The sequence below is a fragment of the Salvelinus fontinalis genome, chromosome 26 (genome assembly GCF_029448725.1).
Source record: "Salvelinus fontinalis isolate EN_2023a chromosome 26, ASM2944872v1, whole genome shotgun sequence".
Lineage (NCBI taxonomy): Eukaryota > Metazoa > Chordata > Actinopteri > Salmoniformes > Salmonidae > Salvelinus > Salvelinus fontinalis.
This window is the reverse complement of record NC_074690.1, coordinates 3,544,051-3,568,775: the sequence shown is the minus strand read 5'-3', so window position 1 is coordinate 3,568,775 and position 24,725 is coordinate 3,544,051. Positions and strand designations below refer to the sequence as shown.

The 24,725-nt window shown below is 45.2% G+C and overlaps 1 protein-coding gene across 1 annotated transcript; it reads left to right on the top strand.

Annotated features, from left to right (window-relative positions):
* The first annotated feature begins 3,901 nt into the window (after positions 1-3,901).
* Positions 3,902-24,725, top strand: LOC129823555 (NADH dehydrogenase [ubiquinone] flavoprotein 2, mitochondrial-like). The gene is made up of 8 exons (XM_055882380.1): positions 3,902-4,032; positions 4,704-4,766; positions 9,662-9,724; positions 9,901-10,017; positions 10,268-10,436; positions 13,522-13,631; positions 18,433-18,509; positions 24,427-24,725. The coding sequence occupies exons 1-8, from the start codon at positions 3,991-3,993 to the stop codon at positions 24,518-24,520; spliced, it is 735 nt and encodes a 244-aa protein (XP_055738355.1). The 5' UTR covers positions 3,902-3,990; the 3' UTR covers positions 24,521-24,725.

Here is a 24,725-nt window from a genome sequence, read left to right as displayed (position 1 = left end):
CTGACAACAGTAGGGCTTCAGCCATTGGACAAGTACACTGTGCCTGTGCTCTGGCCACACCCCTAATACCAGGTTATGTGTTGAATCCACATGCTTACTGCCAAAGGAGCCAATCAAAATGCTTAAAACGGCACTCCCACCTTTTCATTGGCTGATCGGGTCCTGGTCCGTTTATCGGATTATTTTCCAAGCGTTGCGTAAGAGGAGGAAAACATTGGTAGGCAGGGGGAATGCTGGGCTGATCGACAGGCAGATAGACAGGCAGATAGACAGGCAGACAGACAGAACAGACGGAACAGACGGTACAGGGAGGGCAGTGTATTCTGTATTCCTGGAACAAGGAAAACACTACCTCCCTCCCCCTCCCCCTCTCACTAACTGTCCACCTTCCTTCCCCTCTCACTCCCTGTCCTCCTCCCTCCCCCTCTCACTCCCTGTCCACCAACCTCCCCCTCTCACTCCCTGTCCACCTCCCTCCCCCTCTCACTCCCTGTCCACCAACCTCCCCCTCTCTCTCCCTGTCCACCCCCCCTCTCTCTCCCTGTCCACCTCCCTCCCTCCCCCTCTCTCTCTCCCTCCCCCTCTCACTCCCTGTCCACCTCCCTCCCCCTCTCACTCCCTGTCCACCTCCCTCCCTCTCTCACTCCCTGTCCACCTCCCTCCCCCTCTCACTCCCTGTCCACCTCCCTCCCTCTCTCACTCCCTGTCCACCTCCCTCCCCCTCTCACTCCCTGTCCACCTCCCTCCCCCTCTCACTCCCTGTCCACCTAACTCCCCCTCTCACTCCCTGTCCACCTCCCTCCCCCTCTCACTCCCTGTCCACCTCCCTCCCCCTCTCTCACTCCCTGTCCACCAACGTCCCTCCCTCTCTCTCCCTGTCCACCAACGTCCCTCTCTCTCTCTCTCTCTCTCTCTCTCTCTCTCTCTCTCTCTCTCCACCAACCTCCCCCTCTCTCTCTCTCTCTCTCTCTCTCTCTCCCTGTCCACCAACCTCCCTCTCTCTCTCTCTCTCTCTCTCTCTCTCTCTCTCTCTCTCTCTCTCTCTCTCTCTCTCTCTCTCTCTCTCTCTCTCTCTCTCTCTCTCTCTCTCTCTCTCTCTCACTCTCTCCCTGTTCACCAACCTCCCTCTTTCTCTCTCTCTCCACCAACCTCCCCCCCTCTCTCTCTCTCTCTATAGAACACTATAACAGCATAGAACACTATACAATATAGAACACAATAACAATATGGAATAAAATGTAATGTATTCTACAAAATTCTTATTTATTATAATTTTTTTGCACTGACTCTCTGCACTAACTGGACTCTGACATCACACTCACACATAATACACTGACATTTCAACACACACACACACACACACACACACACACACACACACACACACACACACACACACACACACACACACACACACACACACACACACACACACACACACACACACACACACACACACACACACACACACACTAGGCTACAGGACTGTTTTGCTAGCACAGACTGAAATATGTTCTGAGTACACCACATCTGTCATTGGCTTCATCAATAAGTGCATCGATGACGTCGTCCCCACAGTGACCGTACGTATATACCCCAACCAGAAGCATCTGCACTGAGCTAAAAGCTAGAGCTGCCGCTTTCAAAGAGCGGGACTCTAACCCGGAAGCTTATAAGAAATCCCGCTGTGCCCTCCGACGAACCATCAAACAGGCAAAGTGTCAATACAGGACTAAGATCGAGTCGTACTACACCGGCTCTGATGCTTGTCGGAGGTGGCAGGGCTTGCAAACCTTCACAGACTACAAAGGAAAACCAAGCCGAGAGCTGCCCAGTGACACGAGCCTACCAGACGAGCTAAACTACTTCTATGTTCGCGTCGAGGCAAATAACACTGACACATGCATGAGAGCACCAGCTGTACCGGAAGACTGTGTGATCGCACTCTCCGAACCATTAAACAGGTAAACATTCACAAGGCATCCTGACTGGTTGCATCACTGCCTGGTATGGCAACTGCTCGGCCTCCGACCGCAAGACACTACAGAAGGTAGTGTGTACGGCCCAGTACATCACTGGAGCCAAGCTTCCTGCCATCCAGAACCTCTATACCAGGCGGTGTCAGAGGAAGGCCCTAAAAATTGTCAAAGACTCCAGCCACCCTAGTCATGGACTGTTCTCTATGCTACCGCATGGCAAGCGGTACCGGAGCACCAAGTCTAGGTCCAAGAGGCTTCTAAACAGCTTCTACCCCCAAGCCATAAGACTCCTGAACATCTAGTCAAATGGCTACCCGAACTATTTGCATTGCCCGTCCACACCACTGCCACTTTCTGTTGTCATCTAGGCATAGTCACTTTAATAACTCTACCTACATGTACATATTACCTCAACTAACCGGTGCCCCCGCACATTGACTCTGTACCGGCACCCCTCTGTATATATTGTTATTTTTTACTGCTGCTCTTTAATTACTTGCTACTTTTATCTCTTATCTCTTAACCGCACTGATGGTCCGGGGCTCGTAAATCAGCATTTCACTGTAAGTACCTATTGTACTCGGCGCATGTGACTAATACAATCTGATTTGATGTAAACTATTGGAACCAAAATATTGGCACAAGATGAAGGGAGTGTGGGAACATAACTCACGAATTTACAGTTAATGAAAATCAGCTTAATCCAGTATAAACTAATGTATAGAATTCATTATACAAGTGACAAAGTTCACAAATTCTACAGCACAATGTCAGAGTCATGTCTTCAGTGTAAAACTAACAATGACTCAATAATCCATGCCTCCTGGGAATGTTATGACGTCATAAAGTTATGGGCGGAGTTAGAAAGCTGTCTGTCAGAAGTATTACAACGTAAATGTACTTTTAATCCATCTGTCTGCATATTTCTCGACATGACATATAAGGGTGCAGTGAAACACCTGATGGGTTGGACGACACTTTTCTTGTCAATCATCTTGAAAAAGATGATACAAAAACAACTGGAAATCAACCAATCCTCTGTCGTTAACACAATGGAAAGGTCAAATGCTTTATTATCTAAATGTGTGGGGGGCGACGGAGAGAAACAAAATGGTGCAGTTTGAGGCCATGTGGCGAGAGACATCCCGAGGGGTTCATGTTGATTGTACGGAGATTGTAACAGCCGGTTAAATGGCGTCCCTTGAGAGGGCAAGAACAAGATATATGTCAGGAGAAGTGCAGTATTATCATAAGGAGACGTATACTTTGAATACAGAGGAGGAATGGAGGGAAAAAGAGAGGCAGAGGAGGTCTAAGAGAGAGAGGAAGGAAGATGGTGAGCTTGAGTTGATTAAAAATGTCGGGAAAAGGGGAGATGGTTTGTTAAAGAAGAATGGTAGAAAGTGTAAACAGAGGGAGTTGAAGACAGGAGGAGAAATGGACGTGAATGAGGTCGAAGTATCAGAGGTTGTAGGTGTGTTGAAGTTATCGGAGCCCGAGGCTTGCACCAAGGGTCAGGATAAAAATAAGTCTTGTGACAGTTTCAAGCAAAGTATAAGGGAGTTGTACTCCAGTCTAGTAGGTGGCGGTAATGCAACATTTATTGGATGCCGACCACCGTTAAACTTCATCGGAGAAGAATCACATAATTCTTCTCCGATGAAGTTTAACGGTGGTCGCTGGAGATCGGGGTGTGAGAATGTGGATCTTGGCAGGTGTGATGTAATTGTCAGTTGTATGTTTTGTATTGTAACAAAAAAATCTTATGCAGAAGTTCATGCAAATACATAATTTAAGATTATTCAATCGGTATATATTATGTAATGTCATTATGGAGAGAAGTTTAGACAGAAAATAATTTGCTTCACATTGCCAATAATTTCGATCTGTGGTAGATTAGTTTTTAACGTAACGTAAACCAGACCCTCTCAATCGAGCTGTGTTTATGTCGGCCATTGCTGTGGTCACATAAGTGTTGTATCAAGGGGGAAAAACCAGCTACGCTTTGAAGATGTTTACGTCTTCTGCAATTCGATCTGCTGTTTCTCTAACGGTATGCGTATAACAAAGTACTCGTGTTCGGCTAATTATAGAAATCAAGAACCGTTAGCTACGTTTGACGATGAAAGAGAGATGTTGCATGACACTTGACAAGGGCAAACGGCCTAACTAGCTTCTACGTTAGCTAGCTAACCGATAGTTACTCATGAGAGTAATTATTTTGTTAAATATTAATGTGAACAATACTATTGTTTGAATGCTTGTGAAAATATATATTGTCATTGCAAGTTAAACTTGCTACGATAGCTGGCTATGTTTTCTGACTGGTTAAGTTAGTTACCGTATAGAGCCTTGCACCGTTAGCTGACTGGCTAGTTCAGAAACACTACAAACTATGCACTGCTCCTTGGCTAGCTAGCTACCTTGCAACTTCTTATTCGTTTTGAATCACACTGATCAGAATTGTCACGGTTGCATTCCTCGTTCAGCCAAACCTTCCTGATAGTGTTGAAGTCATTTCTCCTGGACAGATTCTAACAGGAAGTGACGAACGTTTTCCCGAGACGTTTACTTCTGGGTAACCGAGATTAGTATTGAAGTCTTTTAATCAAATGTTTTCATGTAAAACCTACTATGTGTCTTGGTTGGTATTCCACAGAATCAAACCTTCTAGCGTACATGATCAGTTGTGATATTTGTCTCCTCTTCTTCCCATGTTCCCAGGCTAGGCAGGTCAGGAGCGTTCACCGGTCTGCTGCCAGAGCTGGAGCTGGGGGCATCTTCGTGGTGAGTGCAGGATCTGTAACCTCCTAGCTTGGTTCTAGGTTTGAGTCAGGCTTTTCACCAGACAGCTTAGCAAGTAGGGATGGGGCATTTCAATTTGTCTGACTGTTTGAGGAGTCACATTTTTTTTTTAATGCATGTATCTATATATGCCAACAGTTTGCAACAATGCTTCATTTACAATAACCATTACAGATAACAAATCCTAATTGCTAAATTGCCCCATATACATTACCAGTCAAAAGTTTGGACACATCTACTCATTCCAGGGTTTTTCTTTATTTTTACTATTTTCTACATTGTAGAATAATAGTGAAGACATCAACACTATGAGATAACACATATGTCAAACCTACATTGTTGGTTAAGGGCTTGTAAAGCATTTCACTAAGGTCTACTACACCTGTTGTATTCTGCGCATGTGACAAATAACATTTTGATTTGATATGGATCATGTAGTAACCAAAAAAGTGTTAAACAAATCAAAATATATTTGAGATTCTTCAAATAGCTCACACTCTCTTGGCATTATCGATGAAGCCTAGTCCAAAATATTCACCATCTTGTGCACGGTCTAGCCTATGTTCTGTTCAGTTTGAGAAGGAGAACTTTGATAGCTTTCTTCTACTTTAATTGATTTGATTAAAAACAATATGTTTCTTGCTCATGGTGTATTTATCAGAGTTATTGACCACACAATAAGCCAGATTCAGGTAACTTATATTGTGGTGCTGAAACTACTCTGTCTGGGGTGGAAAGGTAGGCCTACTCTGTCTGGGGTGGAAAGGTAGGACTACTCTGTCTGGGGTGGAAAGGTAGGACTACTCTGTCTGGGGTGGAAAGGTAGGCCTACTCTGTCTGGGGTGGAAAGGTAGGCTTACTCTGTCTGGGGTGGAAAGGTAGGCCTACTCTGTCTGGGGTGGAAAGGTAGGACTACTCTGTCTGGGGTGGAAAGGTAGGCCTGCTCTGTCTGGGGTGGAAAGGTAGGCCTGCTCTGTCTGGAGTGGAAAGGTAGGCCTGCTCTGTCTGGGGTGGAAAGGTAGGCCTGCTCTGTCTGGGGTGGAAAGGTAGGCCTGCTCTGTCTGGGGTGGAAAGGTAGGCCTGCTCTGTCTGGGGTGGAAAGGTAGGCCTACTCTGTCTGGGGTGGAAAGGTAGGCCTGCTCTGTCTGGGGTGGAAAGGTAGGCCTGCTCTGTCTGGGGTGGAAAGGTAGGCCTGCTCTGTCTGGGGTGGAAAGGTAGGCCTGCTCTGTCTGGGGTGGAAAGGTAGGCCTGCTCTGTCTGGGGTGGAAAGGTAGGCCTGCTCTGTCTGGGGTGGAAAGGTAGGCCTGCTCTGTCTGGGGTGGAAAGGTAGGCCTACTCTGTTTTGGGTGGAAAGGTAGGACTACTCTGTCTGGGGTGGAAAGGTAGGCCTGCTCTGTCTGGGGTGGAAAGGTAGGCCTACTCTGTCTGGGGTGGAAAGGTAGGCCTGCTCTGTCTGGGGTGGAAAGGTAGGCCTGCTCTGTCTGGGGTGGAAAGGTAGGCCTGCTCTGTCTGGGGTGGAAAGGTAGGCCTGCTCTGTCTGGGGTGGATAGGTAGGCCTGCTCTGTCTGGGGTGGAAAGGTAGGCCTGCTCTGTCTGGGGTGGAAAGGTAGGCCTGCTCTGTCTGGGGTGGAAAGGTAGGCCTGCTCTGTCTGGGGTGGAAAGGTAGGCCTGCTCTGTCTGGGGTGGAAAGGTAGGCCTGCTCTGTCTGGGGTGGAAAGGTAGGCCTGCTCTGTCTGGGGTGGAAAGGTAGGCCTGCTCTGTCTGGGGTGGAAAGGTAGGCCTGCTCTGTCTGGGGTGGAAAGGTAGGCCTGCTCTGTCTGGGGTGGAAAGGTAGGCCTGCTCTGTCTGAGGTGGAAAGGTAGGCCTAGCGTTTGAAAGTACCATGCTCAGATTCCTAATGTCTCAGATTTAATCATTTGCAAACAGGGACAGTTCCGTTGCAAACAAGACACACTGATTTGGCATTGGAGACATATGATGAACACAGGCCTATCTCTCTGTCCACATTCTTTGTGTGGTATTAAAGTTTCTGTTTATGTAAAATGACATAGAATTGCATAATTTTATTTGTTATATTTTTCACCTGCAAATACAATGATAGATTCATGCAATGCTTGGACTATAAAGGAGATAATTCCAACCCTACTCTTGTCCACGGTGGGCTGTGAACCCACAATCTTCTGGCCAGCAGCCCTGTGCTCTTATCAAAAATCCTGCGTTGCCATGTAATGCTGACAGGACGAAGAACAGATTCTAAAACTGCATATCTAAAGGCTCTGATCTGTCCAAGTAGTGATGAAAACGGTAGACATGTTCTCTACTATCCATTTTATATTATTATTATTTAAGGTATAGGGGAGGGTCACTTGTTTTTTTCAATCGTTCAGGGAGGGTTTAGGTCAAATATATTTTGCTGAAGGGAGGGCCATCCATTTTCCTTTTAGAGAGGTTTGATTTTTCTCCATGTAACCCTTATTATAAATAACGTTCACTCCCTTCCGGCGCCATTTTGGAACTCCCTTATTGTATTCACTTCGACTCAAACCAAATGGTTAGCGAATTTAACTAAACTAATATTTACAACAGGAATTTGATTTTGGTTACTGTGTCAAATCAGTTTGTCAATACTGCACCTTTCTGTTAGAGAATGAGCTAGCTAGCTAGCTGCCGCTGGTTTCCCCAACAAGACTTCCCTCTGGATTATTGTGCAGTGTTCCTGGCTCAGGCTGTCACACCAGTAGGAGTCGACACTAGAGGGCGCAATTGGATGTGCTCTGTAGAGGGCCTATAACTTGGATGTGCTCTGTAGAGGGCCGATAGATGCCGATAGACTAGAAAAGGCCAGTACCGGCCTGATATCGGCTCGGCCGTTCTATAGTACATGGTGCAAATGCAGTATAGTGCAGTTATACATTTTGCAGGTCAATGATACAGGTAACTGACTAAATAAAGGAAACACCAACACAAAGTGTGTTCAATGCACCTTGGCATAGAGTCTACAAGTGTTCTGGAACTCTGGCATAGAGTCTACAAGTGTTCTGGAACTCTGGCATAGAGTCTACAAGTGTTCTGGAACTCTGGCATAGAGTCTACAAGTGTTCTGGAACTCTGGCATAGAGTCTACAAGTGTTCTGGAACTCTGGCATAGAGTCTACAAGTGTTCTGGAACTCTGGCATAGAGTCTACAAGTGTTCTGGAACTCTGGCATAGAGTCTACAAGTGTTCTGGAACCCTGGCATAGAGTCTACAAGTGTTCTGGAACTCTGGCATAGAGTCTACAAGTGTTCTGGAACTCTGGCATAGAGTCTACAAGTGTTCTGGAACTCTGGCATAGAGTCTACAAGTGTTCTGGAACTCTGGCATAGAGTCTACAAGTGTTCTGGAACTCTGGCATAGAGTCTACAAGTGTTCTGGAACTCTGGCATAGAGTCTACAAGTGTTCTGGAACTCTGGCATAGAGTCTACAAGTGTTCTGGAACTCTGGCATAGAGTCTACAAGTGTTCTGGAACTCTGGCATAGAGTCTACAAGTGTTCTGGAACTCTGGTGTCGCATCCCTCTTATATTGTTCCATGAGAAATTACATCATTTGGTGTCTTGTTGATGGTGGAAAACGCGGCCTCAGGCGCCACTCCAGAATCTCCCATAAGTGTTCAATTGGGTTGAGATCTGGAGTCTGAGACGGCCATGGCATATGGTTTACATCGTTGTCATGCTCATCAAACCATTCAGTGACCACTCGTGCCCTGTGGATGGGAGCATTGTCATCCTATGGGGGCTTAGCCATGGTAGCCAAAATAATGGCCTGCCCAACATTTTTATACATGACCCTAAGCATGATGGGATGTTAATTGCTTAATGAACTCACCTGTGTGGAAGCATCTGCTTTTAATACTCTTTGTATCCATCATTTAAGTGTTTCCTTATTTTGGGGCAGTTACCTGTATATGAACCTTTCTTTGATTAGCTACTTTTCATAACTACCAGTGCAGAGGGCGGCGTCGGTGTAGAGGACGCCGGTGCATGGTTTCCCAAACTCGCTCCTCAGGACTCCCGAGGGGTGCACATTTTGGTTTTTGCCACAGCTAATTCAAATAATCAACTAATCAACAAGCTTTGATTATTTGAATTTGAATCAGCTGTGTAGTGTTAGGGCAAAAAATCTAAACGTGCAGCCGTTGTGGTCCCAAGGACTGCCGATGTAAACTACAATCAAATCCGGTTTGATATGATGCATTTACTCAGATTATAAATTTAAAAAGGGATAGGAGTATTACATTACTGTCCACAAGGGGGCAGTGTACAGAAACAAGTTTATGCACCCTCACTGCCTGTAGTGCCATAATGTGTTGTTGGATACAACTGTCCCTCAGGGAGAGGTACAGGATACATCTCAATAGCCTTTACCAGGGGTACTCAACAGCGGTCCAGAGCCTGCTGGTTCTCTGTTCTACCCGATCATTAATATCACCCACCTGCTGTCCCTGGTCTAAATCAGGCCCTGATTATAGGGAAATCACCCACCTGGTGTCCCAGGTCTAAATCAGGCCCTGATCAGAGGGGAATCACCCACCTGGTGTCCCAGGTCTAAATCAGTCCCTGATTATAGGGGAACAATGACAAAATAGTGGAACTGGCTTGGAGGTCCAGAGTTGAGTTTGAGTGGCCTGGGAGATTCCTCTCCTGTTCTTTACCACGTCTTCTAAATTATCTATGGAAATATTGTCTTTTCCTTACACGTTTGTTTTGTTTACAAATTTAACAGTTGAACTAATATGTTTTAGTCTGTGCCTGGTAAGTAGAATGTCTATGAAACTCAATAAGATATTGCTGTTCATCAATTAGATGACTGATGTGATGCGTTTTCTTCTACTGTAGCACAGAGATACCCCAGAAAACAACCCTGACACTCCCTTTGAGTTCACAGCGGAGAACCTGAAGGTGAGTCGACGAGAACAACGACCATTAGAGAAATACCTGCACATCAAAGACTCACAACGTTGAAACCATCACTTTATCACATCTTTTAAATCGTTTTGAAAAGGTCACATTCTCTGTTCTTATGGGCATCATGTATGAAACACTAATGAAAGCTGTTTGTCGTCGTTTTTTTTTAGAGGATTGATGCTATCGTTAGTATGTACCCCGAGGGCCACAAGCAGGCCGCCACCATCCCCGTGTTGGACCTGGCTCAGAGACAGCATGGATGGCTCCCCATCTCAGCCATGAACAAGGTCATTCATCAATCTATTAATCAACATCCTGAGGCAGCTGTCTGTTTTTAGAATAGTATGTTCATTTTTTTGGTGTGTTTTAGCAACAAATTACTTTAAGTAGCCATGATTTAGAATGCGCCGTTTTGAAATGCGTTGATTTGTAGAACCATATAATTCGACAGAATCTGTTCAGTCCATGATTGGATTAACGATCCTCCTGTCCACGAGCCTTCATTTTTCAGAATTGTTTCCCCCTCTCTTCTCCCAGGTGGCCGAGGTGCTTGAGGTCCCTCCGATGAGGATCTATGAGGTAGCGACGTTCTACACCATGTTCCTGAGGCAGCCGGTGGGCAAGTACCACATCCAGATCTGCACTACAACTCCCTGCATGCTTTGCGACTCCGACAGCATCCTGGAGGCCATCCAGAACAAACTGGGTAAGAGATCAACTGTCCCGTTTGGTTCACAGACGGACCTAGAATGAAGGGGATTAAAGTGGAGATGGAAAACAGATGTCCTGACTGCGTATATTATGACAGATGAACAATATGGAAGTAGATGTTCTGCAATACAAAAACATCAGGGAAAATCAGGCAAAAATAGAAACGCAACAATTTCAAAGATTTTACTGAGTTACAGTTCATGTAAAGAAATCCGTTAATTGAAATAAATGAATTAGGTCCTAATCTATGGATTTCACATGACTGGGAATACATATATGCTTTTGTTGGTCACAGATACCTTAAAATGAGGTAGGGGTGTGGATCAGAAAACCAGTCAGTATCTGGTGTGGCCACCATTTGCCTCATGCAGCGTGACACACTTCCATCACATAGAGTTGATCAGGCTGTTGACTGGGGCCTGTTGGGCCTCAGGATCTCGCCATTCAAACTGCCGTCGATAAAATGCAGTTGTGTTCGTTGTCCGTAGCTTATGTCTGCCCATACCATAACCTCACCGCCACCATGGGGCAGTCTGTTCACAACGTTGAAGTCAGCAAACCGATCGCTCACACAACGCCGTACACGTGGTCTGTGGATGTGAGGCCGGTTGGACGTACTGACAAATTCTCTAAAACGACGGCTTATAGTAGAGAAATTAACATTCAATTCTCTGGCAACAGTTCTGGTCGACAGTCCTGCAGTCAGCATGTCAATTGCTCCCTCAACTAGAACATCTGTGGCATTGTGTTGTGTAACAAACAAAAAAAAACGGTCCCCAGCACAAGGTGCACCTGTGTAATGATCATGCTGATCATGCTGTGTAATGCTGTGTAATGATCATATCCGTTTCTTGATATGCCACAGCTGTCAGGTGGATGGATTATCTTGGCAAAGAATAAATGCTTACTAACAGGGATGTAAACAAATGTGTTTCACAACATTTTAGAGAACTTGTCTGGGATCTTTTTATTTCAGCACATGAAACATGGGACCAACGCTTTACATGTCGTGTTTTTATATTGTTGTTCTCTGTGTAGATGTGTACACAGACGCTTCAAGCTAGCTGTGGAGGAAAGCTATTAGTATGTTGTATGTATTGTATTTTAATCATTGTTCTATTATCTAACCATGATAGGTAGACACAGCTTTCATTCTTCTATTATCTAACCATGATAGGTAGACACAGCTTTCATTCTTCTATTATCTAACCATGATAGGTAGACACAGCTTTCATTCTTCTATTATCTAACCATGATAGGTAGACACAGCTTTCATTGTTCTATTATCTAACCATGATAGGTAGACACAGCTTTCATTGTTCTATTATCTAACCATGATAGGTAGACACAGCTTTCATTCTTCTATTATCTAACCATGATAGGTAGACACAGCTTTCATTCTTCTATTATCTAACCATGATAGGTAGACACAGCTTTCATTCTTCTATTATCTAACCATGATAGGTAGACACAGCTTTCATTGTTCTATTATCTAACCATGATAGGTAGACACAGCTTTCATTCTTCTATTATCTAACCATGATAGGTAGACACAGCTTTCATTCTTCTATTATCTAACCATGATAGGTAGACACAGCTTTCATTCTTCTATTATCTAACCATGATAGGTAGACACAGCTTTCATTCTTCTATTATCTAACCATGATAGGTAGACACAGCTTTCATTCTTCTATTATCTAACCATGATAGGTAGACACAGCTTTCATTCTTCTATTATCTAACCATGATAGGTAGACACAGCTTTCATTCTTCTATTATCTAACCATGATAGGTAGACACAGCTTTCATTCTTCTATTATCTAACCATGATAGGTAGACACAGCTTTCATTCTTCTATTATCTAACCATGATAGGTAGACACAGCTTTCATTCTTCTATTATCTAACCATGATAGGTAGACACAGCTTTCATTCTTCTATTATCTAACCATGATAGGTAGACACAGCTTTCATTCTTCTATTATCTAACCATGATAGGTAGACACAGCTTTCATTCTTCTATTATCTAACCATGATAGGTAGACATATTAGGCAATAATAGAATTTGAAGTTTGTTCCAATAGTTGCTTTTACAGTGTCAAGATCCTAGACTGGGTGCCTGTCCGCTTCTGGGCTCTTTTTAATATAGCCTGGGTGCCTGTCTGCTTCTGGGTTCTTTTAATGTAGCTTGGGTGCCTGTCTGTTTCTGGGCTCTTTTAATATAGCCTGGGTGCCTGTCTGCTTCTGGGTTCTTTTAATATAGCCTGGGTGCCTGTCCGTTTCTGGCCTCTCTTAATATAGCCTGGGTGCCTGTCCGCTTCTGGGCTCTTTTAATATAGCCTGGGTGCCTGTCTGTTTCTGGCCTCTCTTAATATAGCCTGGGTGCCTGTCTGTTTCTGGCCTCTCTTAATATAGCCTGGGTGCCTGTCTGTTTCTGGCCTCTCTTAATATAGCCTGGGTGCCTGTCTGTTTCTGGCCTCTCTTAATATAGCCTGGGTGCCTGTCTGTTTCTGGTCTGTTGCCAGCTCCTTATGGAATGGATTAGGGAGCAATACCAACAGATCTGAGACCCAACATCCCAGTTTACCAATTCTTCCATCAGATCAGTGTAATTAGTACTATGTTAAAGGCCCAGTGTATTCAAAAACATGATTGTTTTGTGTTTTTATCTCCACACAGAGGTTGGAATAATACTGTGAAAATGATAATAATGCCCCTTTAGTGTAAGAGCTGTTAGAAAAGACCACCTGACATTTCAACCTGTTTTTGGTTGGATGGAGTTTTGGCCTGCATTGTGACATCACCAGGCAGTAAATGAGTTAATAGACCAATAAGAAAGAGTTCCAAACCTCTCTGCCAATAACAGCACATTTTCACTTTTCCCCTCCCCACTCAGACCATTCCCAAACAGTCCTAGCTAAATTCTTGCTTAAGAAATTGCTCTTTGCTAAGAAGCTATTTTTTATTTTAACCATTTTCAATGAAAACAATTAGTGAGGTACCTAAATAGTTACCCAGAAAACATTGAGATTAAAAAATGGCTACATTTGACCTTTAAAAAATATATATATTTTCCCTCAGGCATCAAGGTAGGAGGGATGACGTCAGACAAGATGTTCTCTCTAATAGAGGTGGAGTGTCTTGGTGCCTGTGTTAACGCCCCCATGGTCCAGATCAACGACAACTACTACGTGAGTTAATCTCGGCTTCACACACAAAACAACAACAACAACGATATACACGGAGTGGACAAACCATTAGGAACACCTTCCTAATATTGAGTTGCACACCCTGTTTTTCCCTCAGAACAGCCTCATTTAGTCGGGGCATGGACTCTTCAAGGTGTTCGAAATGCTTCCCACAGTTGTGTTAACTTGGCTGGATGTCTTTTTTGGGTGGTGGACCATTCTTGATACACACGGGAAACTGTTGAGTGGAAAAACCCAGCAGCGTTACAGTTGTTGACACAAACCGGTGCGTCTGGCACCTACTACCAGACCCTGTTCAAAGGCACTTCAATATGTTGTCTTGTCCATTCACCCTCTGAATGGCACACAGACACAATCCATGTCTCAATTGTCTCAAGGCTTAAAGATCCTTCTTTAACCCGTCTCCTCCCCTTCATCTACACTGATTGAAGTGGATTTCACAAGTGACATCAGTAAGGGATCATAGCTTTCACCTTGTCAGTCTGTCTTGGAAAGAGCAGGTGTTCCTAATGTTTTGTCCACTCAGTGTAGTTCGACTACTACTGGGTGAGTACGTTATTCTGTTTGACTATAACTATACACATAACATTGTCATTAGCAGATGCTTTTATCCAGAGCAACTTCCAATCAGATTTGATCAGCACTTGGGGTAGAAATAACGCTTGATGCACAATGACTTTCCGTTACTACCGTCTGTTAGTCGGTCTCCGTTACTACCGTCTGTTAGTCGGTCTCCGCTACTACCGTCTGTTAGTCGGTCTCAGGTCTCCGCTACTACCGTCTGTTAGTCGGTCTCAGGTCTCCGTTACTACCGTCTGTTAGTCGGTCTCCGGTCTCCGTTACTACCGTCTGTTAGTCGGTCTCCGTTACTACCGTCTGTTAGTCGGTCTCCGTTACTACCGTCTGTTAGTCGGTCTCCGTTACTACCGTCTGTTAGTCGGTCTCCGTTACTACCGTCTGTTAGTCGGTCTCCGTTACTACCGTCTGTTAGTCGGTCTCCGTTACTACCGTCTGTTAGTCGGTCTCAGGTCTCCGCTACTACCGTCTGTTAGTCGGTCTCAGGTCTCCGTTACTACCGTCTGTTAGTCGGTCTCCGTTACTACCGTCTGTTAGTCGGTCTCAGGTCTCCGTTACTACCGTCTGTTAGTCGGTCTCAGGTCTCCGTTACTACCGTCTGTTAGTCGGTCTCAGGTCTCCGTTACTACCGTCTGTTAGTCGGTCTCAGGTCTCCGCTACTACCGTCTGTTAGTCGGTCTCAGGTCTCCGTTACTACCGTCTGTTAGTCGGTCTCCGTTACTACCGTCTGTTAGTCGGTCTCCGTTACTACCGTCTGTTAGTCGGTCTCCGTTACTACCGTCTGTTAGTCGGTCTCCGTTACTACCGTCTGTTAGTCGGTCTCCGTTACTACCGTCTGTTAGTCGGTCTCCGTTACTACCGTCTGTTAGTCGGTCTCCGTTACTACCGTCTGTTAGTCGGTCTCCGTTACTACCGTCTGTTAGTCGGTCTCCGTTACTACCGTCTGTTAGTCGGTCTCCGTTACTACCGTCTGTTAGTCGGTCTCCGTTACTACCGTCTGTTAGTCGGTCTCCGTTACTACCGTCTGTTAGTCGGTCTCCGTTACTACCGTCTGTTAGTCGGTCTCCGTTACTACCGTCTGTTAGTCGGTCTCCGTTACTACCGTCTGTTGGTCGGCCTCCGTTAGTACCGGCGGTTGGTCGGTCTCCGTTAGTACTGTCTGTTAGCTGGTCTCTAGTTCTCCGTTACTACAGTCTGTTAGTTGAAAACCACTAAGGCAGTACAGCTCACTACAAAGCGGAAGTCAAATAGAAATACAAATATAAGGTTTGAAGTATCACGGCTTGCATATCAAACACTGTATCAATGTAATGATTTTGATGTGTTAGAATAGTTATACTGGGTAAATGGACTGGTGTCGTGGCGACAGGGTTGCGTTACTGGGTAAATGGACTGGTGTTGTGGCGTTACTGGGTAAATAGACTGGTGTTGTGGCGTTACTGGGTAAATGGACTGGTGTTGTGGCGTTACTGGGTAAATGGACTGGTGTTGTGGCGTTACTGGGTAAATGGACTGGCGTCGTGGCGTTACTGGGTAAATGGACTGGTGTTGTGGCGTTACTGGATAAATGGACTGGTGTCGTGGCGACAGGGTTGCGTTACTGGGTAAATGGACTGGTGTTGTGGCGTTACCGGGTAAAATAGACTGGCGTCGTGGCGTTACCGGGTAAAATAGACTGGCGTCGTGGTGTTACCGGGTAAATGGACTGGCGTCGTGGCGTTACTGGGTAAATGGACTGGTGTTGTGGCGTTACTGGGTAAATGGACTGGCGTCGTGGCGTTACTGGGTAAATGGACTGGTGTCGTGGCGTGTTGTGTTGTGGCGTTACTGGGTAAATGGACTGGCGTCGTGGCGTTACTGGGTAAATAGACTGGCGTCGTGGCGTGTTGTGTTGTGGCGTTACTGGGTAAATGGACTGGCGTCGTGGCGTTACTGGGTAAATGGACTGGCGTCGTGGCGTTACTGGGTAAATGGACTGGTGTCGTGGCGTTACTGGGTAAATGGACTGGTGTCGTGGCGTTACTGGGTAAATGGACTGGCGTCGTGGCGTTACTGGGTCAATGGACTGGCGTTGTGGCGTTACTGGGTAAATAGACTGGCGTCGTGGCGTTACTGGGTAAATAGACTGGCGTCGTGGCGTTACTGGGTAAATGGACTGGCGTCGTGGCGTTACTGGGTAAATGGACTGGCGTCGTGGCGTTACTGGGTAAATGGACTGGTGTCGTGGCGTTACTGGGTAAATGGACTGGTGTCGTGGCGTTACTGGGTAAATGGACTGGCGTCGTGGCGTTACTGGGTCAATGGACTGGCGTCGTGGCGTTACTGGGTCAATGGACTGGTGTCGTGGCGTTACTGGGTAAATGGACTGGCGTCGTGGCGTTACTGGGTAAATGGACTGGCGTCGTGGCGTTACTGGGTAAATGGACTGGCGTCGTGGCGTTACTGGGTAAATAGACTGGTGTTGTGGCGTGTTGTGTTGTGGCGTTACTGGGTAAATGGACTGGCGTCGTGGCGTTACTGGGTAAATGGACTGGTGTCGTGGCGTTACTGGGTAAATGGACTGGTGTCGTGGCGTGTTGTGTGGCATTACTGGGTAAATGGACTGGTGTCGTGGCGTTACTGGGTAAATGGACTGGCGTCGTGGCGTTACTGGGTAAATGGACTGGTGTCGTGGCGTGTTGTGTGGCATTACTGGGTAAATGGACTGGCGTCGTGGCGTTACTGGGTAAATGGACTGGTGTCGTGGCGTGTTGTGTGGCATTACTGGGTAAATGGACTGGCGTCGTGGCGTTACTGGGTAAATGGACTGGCGTCGTGGCGTTACTGGGTAAATGGACTGGCGTCGTGGCGTTACTGGGTAAATAGACTGGTGTTGTGGCGTTACTGGGTAAATAGACTGGCGTCGTGGTGTTACCGGGTAAATAGACTGGCGTCGTGGCGTTACTGGGTAAATGGACTGGCGTTGTGGCGTTACTGGGTAAATGGACTGGTGTTGTGGCGTTACTGGGTAAATAGACTGGCGTCGTGGCGTGTTGTGTTGTGGCGTTACTGGGTAAATGGACTGGCGTTGTGGCGTTACTGGGTAAATGGACTGGCGTCGTGGCGTTACTGGGTAAATGGACTGGTGTCGTGGCGTTACTGGGTAAATAGACTGGCGTCGTGGCGTTACTGGGTAAATGGACTGGTGTTGTGGCGTTACTGGGTAAATAGACTGGCGTCGTGGCGTTACTGGGTAAATGGACTGGCGTCGTGGCGTTACTGGGTAAATAGACTGGCGTCGTGGCGTGTTGTGTTGTGGCGTTACTGGGTAAATGGACTGGCGTCGTGGCGTTACTGGGTAAATGGACTGGCGTCGTGGCGTTACCGGGTAAATGGACTGGCGTCGTGGCGTTACTGGGTAAATAGACTGGCGTCGTGGCGTTAATGGGTAAATGGACTGGCGTCGTGGCGTTACTGGGTAAATAGACTGGCGTCGTGGCGTTACTGGGTAAATAGACTGGCGTCGTGGCGTTAATGGGTAAATAGACTGGCGTCGTGGCGTTACTGGGTAAATAGACTGGCGTCGTGGCGTTAATGGGTAAATGGACTGGTGTCGTGGCGTTAATGGGTAAATGGACTGGCGTCGTGGCGTTAATGGGTAAATAGACTGGCGTCGTGGCGTTACTGGGTAAATAGACTGGCGTCGTGGCGTTAATGGGTAAATGGACTGGTGTCGTGGCGTTACTGGGTAAATGGACTGGTGTCGTGGCGTGTTGTGTGGCATTACTGGGTAAATAGACTGGCGTCGTGGCGTTAATGGGTAAATGGACTGGCGTCGTGGCGTTACCGGGTAAATGGACTGGCGTCGTGGCGTTACTGGGTAAATAGACTGGCGTCGTGGCGTTACTGGGTAAATAGACTGGCGTCGTGGCGTTACTGGGTAAATGGACTGGCGTCGTGGCGTTACTGGGTCAATGGACTGGCGTCGTGGCGTTACTGGGTAAATAGACTGGCGTCGTGGCGTTACTGGGTAAATGGACTGGCGTCGTGGCGTTACTGGGTAAATAGACTGGCGTCGTGGCGTTACTGGGTAAATAGACTGGCGTCGTGGCGTTACTGGGTAAATGGACTGGCGTCGTGGCGTTACTGGGTAAATAGACTGGCGTCGTGGCGTGTTTTGTTGTGGCGACAGGATGTTATTGTAATGTTTCTGTCCTCTGCTTTCCAGGAAGACCTGAGTCCTAAAGACATGGACCAGATCATTGATGAGCTGAAAGCTGGGAACGTCCCTCCGCCTGGGCCCAGGTATGAACGTCTATCCTCCTGAATACAAAAAGCCTGTTGTCTAGCAGGGGACTATAAAGACTAGTACTGGACTGGTGCTCTTCCTGTCCATGCAGTGGCATTATGTTACTGGTCTAGCAGGGGACTATAAAGACTAGTACTGGACTGGTGCTCTTCCTGTCCATGCAGTGGCATTATGTTACTGGTCTAGCAGGGGACTATAAAGACTAGTACTGGACTGGTGCTCTTCCTGTCCATGCAGTGGCATTATGTTACTGGTCTAGCAGGGGACTATAAAGACTAGTACTGGACTGGTGCTCTTCCTGTCCATGCAGTGGCATTATGTTACTGGTCTAGCAGGGGACTATAAAGACTAGTACTGGACTGGTGCTCTTCCTGTCCATGCAGTGGCATTATGTTACTGGTCTAGCAGGGGACTATAAAGACTAGTACTGGACTGGTGCTCTTCCTGTCCATGTAGTGGCATTATGTTACTGGTCTAGCAGGGGACTATAAAGACTAGTACTGGACTGGTGCTCTTCCTGTCCATGCAGTGGCATTATGTTACTGGTCTAGCAGGGGACTATAAAGACTAGTACTGGACTGGTGCTCTTCCTGTCCATGTAGTGGCATTATGTTACTGGTCTAGCAGGGGACTATAAAGACTGTTTAGGGACGTAACGATTTCACCATCGATCCCTGGTTCAAATGTTTAAGATAGTAGTGCACTGGTTTCGGGGACTCAAACCGATCCAAATTAAAGCATGCATGGGTAAGAAAACAGATTCAAAAGTTATGAAGAATCGTCGGTTCACTAATGTTTTTACTCATTGTTTCCCCCCCCCGAAAATATCTCCTATCTGTTGTGACTGGATTGATACGTCCTCTCCTTCAGTTCAGCATCCTTATCGAACTTTATGCCTGTAACTGCGTAGTAACTGCGTAGTAACTGCGTAGTAACTGCGTAGTAACTGCGTCGTAACTGCGTAGTAACTGCGTAGTAACTGCGTCGTAACTGCGTCGTAACTGTAGTAACTGCGTAGTAGCGGCGTCGTAACGGCGTAGTAACGGCGTAGTAACGGCGTAGTAGTAACGGCGTGTAGTAACTGCGTGTAGTAACTGCGTGTAGTAACTGCGTGTAGTAACTGCGTGTAGTAACTGCGTGTAGTAACTGCGTGTAGTAACTGCGTGTAGTAACTGCGTTGTAATAGGCTACATGAGTCGGCAACCTTTTCTCATGTGGAACGCCAATTTGTCTGACCACTTCTACAGTTATGGTTTTCAAATGCACATTTTTGTGAAATAGTTTTATTGAATTTATAATAATGTCTTCATATCTCAATGAAAAATTATAATCCCAAAAAGTAATTTCTATTGCAAATGCCATTATGTAAAAATAGTCTACATAAAGCCAACAAATAAAAACATTGCAGCCCCGCAGGTAGAAAATATCCTATAAATCACATTGGCTACAGGGCCTGTCTGCAGTGAAGTAGAAACATTGTGTCAAGTAACTTGGGTTAGCTTGCCAAGCGAACTTGCAACAATGTATCAAATATTCAGGGCCGCTCAGTTTCCACAGCTGTAGGCTATTTGCGCACAGGATAAGAAGCAGTGCTTGACCTTGGCAGGAGCTCACCAGAGCAGTGTACCGGCACCTCACATTTTCTACTGCTTACTTTCCTGTTCCTCTTATAGAATATCAGCTCAACAGTATTGTGGACCACCTAAATATAAACAGTACCAGCACCTGAAAATGATTACCAGAACTTATTTCCAGTGGTGTAAAATACTTAAATTCGTTTTTTGGGGTATGTGTACTTTACTTTTTATATTTTTGACTATTTTTACATTTACTTCACTATATTCCCAAAGAAAATATTGTACTTTTTATTAACTCCATACATTTTCCCTGACAACCCAAAGTACTCTTTACATTTAGAAGGCTTAGCAGGACAGGGAAATTGACTCACTTATCAAGAGAACACGTGGTCATCCCTACTGCCTCTGGTTTAGCAGACTCACTTATCAAGAGAACACGTGGTCATCCCTACTGCCTCTGGTTTAGCAGACTCACTTATCAAGAGAACACATGGTCATCCCTACTGCCTCTGGTCTGGCAGACTCACTTATCAAGAGAACACGTGGTCATCCCTACTGCCTCTGGTTCTAGCAGACTTACTAAACAGAGAACACATGGTCATCCCTACTGCCTCTGGTCTAGCAGACTCACTTATCAAGAGAACACATGGTCATCCCTACTGCCTCTGGTCTAGCAGACTCACTTATCAAGAGAACACGTGGTCATCCCTACTGCCTCTGGTTTAGCAGACTCACTTATCAAGAGAACACGTGGTCATCCCTACTGCCTCTGGTTTAGCAGACTCACTTATCAAGAGAACACATGGTCATCCCTACTGCCTCTGGTCTGGCAGACTCACTTATCAAGAGAACACGTGGTCATCCCTACTGCCTCTGGTCTAGCAGACTCACTTATCAAGAGAACACATGGTCATCCCTACTGCCTCTGGTCTAGCAGACTCACTTATCAAGAGAACACGTGGTCATCCCTACTGCCTCTGGTCTGGCAGACTTACTAAACACAAATGCATCTTCTGTAAATGATGTCTGAGTGATGGAGTGAGCCCCTGGCTATCTGTAAATAATGTTGGAGTGTTGGAGTGTTCCCTTGGATATCTGTAATGATGTCTGAGTGATGGAGTGTTCCCCTGGCTCTCTGTAAATAATCTTTGAGTGTTGGAGTGTGCCCCTGGCTATCTGTAATGATGTCTGAGTGATGGAGTGTTCCCCTGGCTATCTGTAAATGATGTCTGAGTGTTGGCGTGTGACCCTGGCTATCTGTAAATGATGTCTGAGTGTTGGAGTGTGTCCCTGGCTATCTGTAAATGATGTCTGAGTGTTGGAGTGTTCCCTTGGATATCTGTAAATGATGTCTGAGTTTTGGAGTGTTCCCCTGGCTATCTGTAAATGATGTCTGAGTGTTGGAGTGTTCCCTTGGATATCTGTAAATAATTTCTGAGTGTTGGAGTGTGCCCCTGGCTATCTGTAAATAATCTTTGAGTTTTGTAGTGTGTCACCAGTACGACATCTACCATGAATGAATGGTAGATGTAGTACTGGTGACACATGTAATGGGGAATTGATAGACACTAACAAACAATGAAGTTATGAAACAAATGTGCACAAGTTGGCGGGAGAGACGTGCATTGTGGAGAGGGACGTGGATCTGGGCGCTACATGGTCAATCTAACGTCTGCATTGGCCGTGCAGTATTTTACTGTGATACGACCTCAGCAGAAGTCAGGACACTTGTGCTTCGGGGAGCAGCGTTGTTGTCAAGGAAGTGAGTTTGTGTTTCAGATACTTTTCAAAAACGAGATTACTTATAAATTCAGAAAATATGTTTCCCCGAGTGGCGCAGCGGTCTAAGGCACAGCATCTCAGTGCTAGGGGCGTCACTACATACCCTGGTTCGAACCCGGGCTGTATCACAACCCGGACGTGATTGGGAGTCCCATAGGGTGGCTCATAATTGGCCCAGCGTCGTCTGGGCTAGCGGAGGATTTGTCCGGAGTAGGCCGTCATTGTAAATAAGAATTTGTTCTTTAATTAACTGACTTGCCTCGTTAAATTTAAGAAAATAAAAAATGTTTGTGCAAATAAAATATGACACTTGTCTTTTTTCAATGACATTCAAATCAGCATTGAAAAAAGGCGCAAGTTGAAGTTTGTTCCACCTGAGAGTCTCAGACCACCAATCAGAGACCACTACAATGACACATCAAATGATGACCACCAATCAGAGAACACTATGATGACACACCAAATGTGTTTGATGGATCGCAGGAATAGGCTTTTTGTAGGCTACAGCCCAAACTGTCTTCCAATGTTGCGACTGCTGTCGGCATCCAATGATTATCCAACTTGAATAAACACTTGGAGGTAATGACAGCAGTGGTGTAGTCTACGGCGATACGGATATCACTTATTATTTATATCTACATAGCGCATTGATGTGAATCACACTGCTGCTCTCTCATTTAGCTATTTGTGTCTTCCGGATTGCTGTTGTGGATGGCTGTTCACAAATCTAAAATGTGTATTTGAACCCAAGAAGTTTACGCTGCCTGTCAATCATTGTTTTTGAAACCGGTCGAGAGCCAGTGAAAAATGTGCTCTTGCAACAGCTGCACAGTGTGGATCCCAGGCTATGGAATAAAATTGGGGCTTTTATTGCTCAATCTAATTCATGATGATAAGATATATAAATCCATAGGCCTAATAGACACGTGCTCAAACTGGAAACACTTTTGACCGACTTAAAGGGGCAAATCTGTATTAATTCTGTATTAATTCTTGAATGTAACTTATAAAAATGCCTCATGAGTTCAGTTCTACTGTCAACATTCCATCAGAACCCAGAATAGAAGCTTGTTCTCCTCCAATGTTTGTAAACAGTGTAAATGTAAACAAACACTGTGTAGCCTCATAACATGGTTAAAACTCATTTTGATATCATGGATGGTCAGTCCTTGCATCCATAGCTCTATCTATTAATCTGAGACTGGTTACATTTCTCCAGGCCCATCCCCTCAGCTTTTTACCCAAAACAGATTTGCCCTTTAAACGGTTGCATATTATCACGATATAGTTTCACCAACTAAAAGGTAAACAATATATTCCTGTAGCAAATGCAGAATATTCATAGATTTTCCACATGTAAATAGCCCTTTTCAGTAGTGCTCTAAGCATGTCATTCCATGAGCTCAGCGTTCATTTTTCAACTGGAATCAATGATCCCAATCAGTTGTCCATGACAACACAGAGTAGGGCTGGTTAATAAATCCTTAGTTTGAGTCATGCTCAGATGGAAATATAGATTATCCAAATAGTTTTAAATCCTGTTCTAGAATATCAAGGGGGATAACATTTATTGGAATGACTGGAATTCTGATAGACTTTGGTTTGTAATGTAAAGATATAATTTAATCGTATTATTATGTAGTAGAAAGCGATGGGTTAGAAGAAGCCTACATCACCAACCCATAAAGTCAAATTTAACATCCTTATATGGCCAGTTATGTCAATTTTAACATAGATTTATTCTGCAATAGACGTGGTTCAATTGGTAACACATACATTTTGTGTCTTCTTCTAATGCCTCTTAAGGGGAAAGTAATCTAAAAGTAACTGAATAATCAGATTTATGTTACTGAGTTTGGGGTAATCAAAAAGTTCCCGTTACTGATTTTACAATTGGACAGGTAACTAGTAACTAATGGATTACATTTAGAAAGTAACATACCCAACCCAGTGCATAGATAATACACAGCGAGTAGCAGCAGTGTAAAAAACCCAAGGGGGGGGGGTGTCGGGTGGTGTCCGTGCAGTCCAAGAGGCCATTTCATTCATTGTTCTGTTACTGCTGGACTAAAACAAACTCGACTAAACGGGGTCAACCTAAAGTTAACGTTCCTGTATTGTAACAGAGCCCATGTGTGTGTATATAGATGCGTAAAGAATGGTTCATGAAAGGAGAGAGGCACATCCCTAATAAATGTTAGACAATCACTAGTGCTTGTTACACACACAAAGGGTTGATGGTTGAATACTACGAGTTGGTTTTTACAGTATTAAAAAATAAAAATGTATTTTACCGAACCATATTTAAATACATTATTTTTTATCATACATCTTGATAAATGAGAACTTGTTCTCAACTGGCCTACCCGGTTAAATAAAGGTGAAATACTTTTTTAAAAACATATTCCAGGCTTTGGAGTTTAGGCTGCAATAGGATGCCATGTTTTATCAGTGAATTAAAGTACTAATGATACACTTGATCAGGGTTTGATTGTTTAATCTAGAATGAAATATACTGTACATAGACTCAGATTCTTTTCTCTTTATCTTCCAGGAACGGGCGTTTCTCCTGCGAGCCAGCAGGAGGACTGACGAGTCTGTCTGAGCCTCCCCCTGGACCTGGTTTCGGTGTCAGAGCTGATCTATAGAGACCTACAGTGTATTTCAACACCTCCCTAGCCCCTATACAGTGCACTACGGAAGCCCATAAGGTTCCAGTTCAAAGTAGTGCACTGTATCGGATGCCTTTAAAAAATATATATATACATACTGTAATAAGAACGGTACTGTTCAGGGGAACACCTAACTTCACAGTGGAAATAATGTAATATTGTAAATAAAATGTCAATGTAC

Excerpts from the sequence above, each read along its gene's own strand:
- LOC129823555 (XM_055882380.1), top strand. The coding sequence starts at position 3,991 with ATGTTTACGTCTTCTGCAATTCGATCTGCTGTTTCTCTAACG. Across the intron at positions 4,033-4,703 it reads GATCTGCTGTTTCTCTAACG|GCTAGGCAGGTCAGGAGCGT; the intron begins GTATGCGTATAA and ends CCATGTTCCCAG. Across the intron at positions 10,018-10,267 it reads CCATCTCAGCCATGAACAAG|GTGGCCGAGGTGCTTGAGGT; the intron begins GTCATTCATCAA and ends CTCTTCTCCCAG.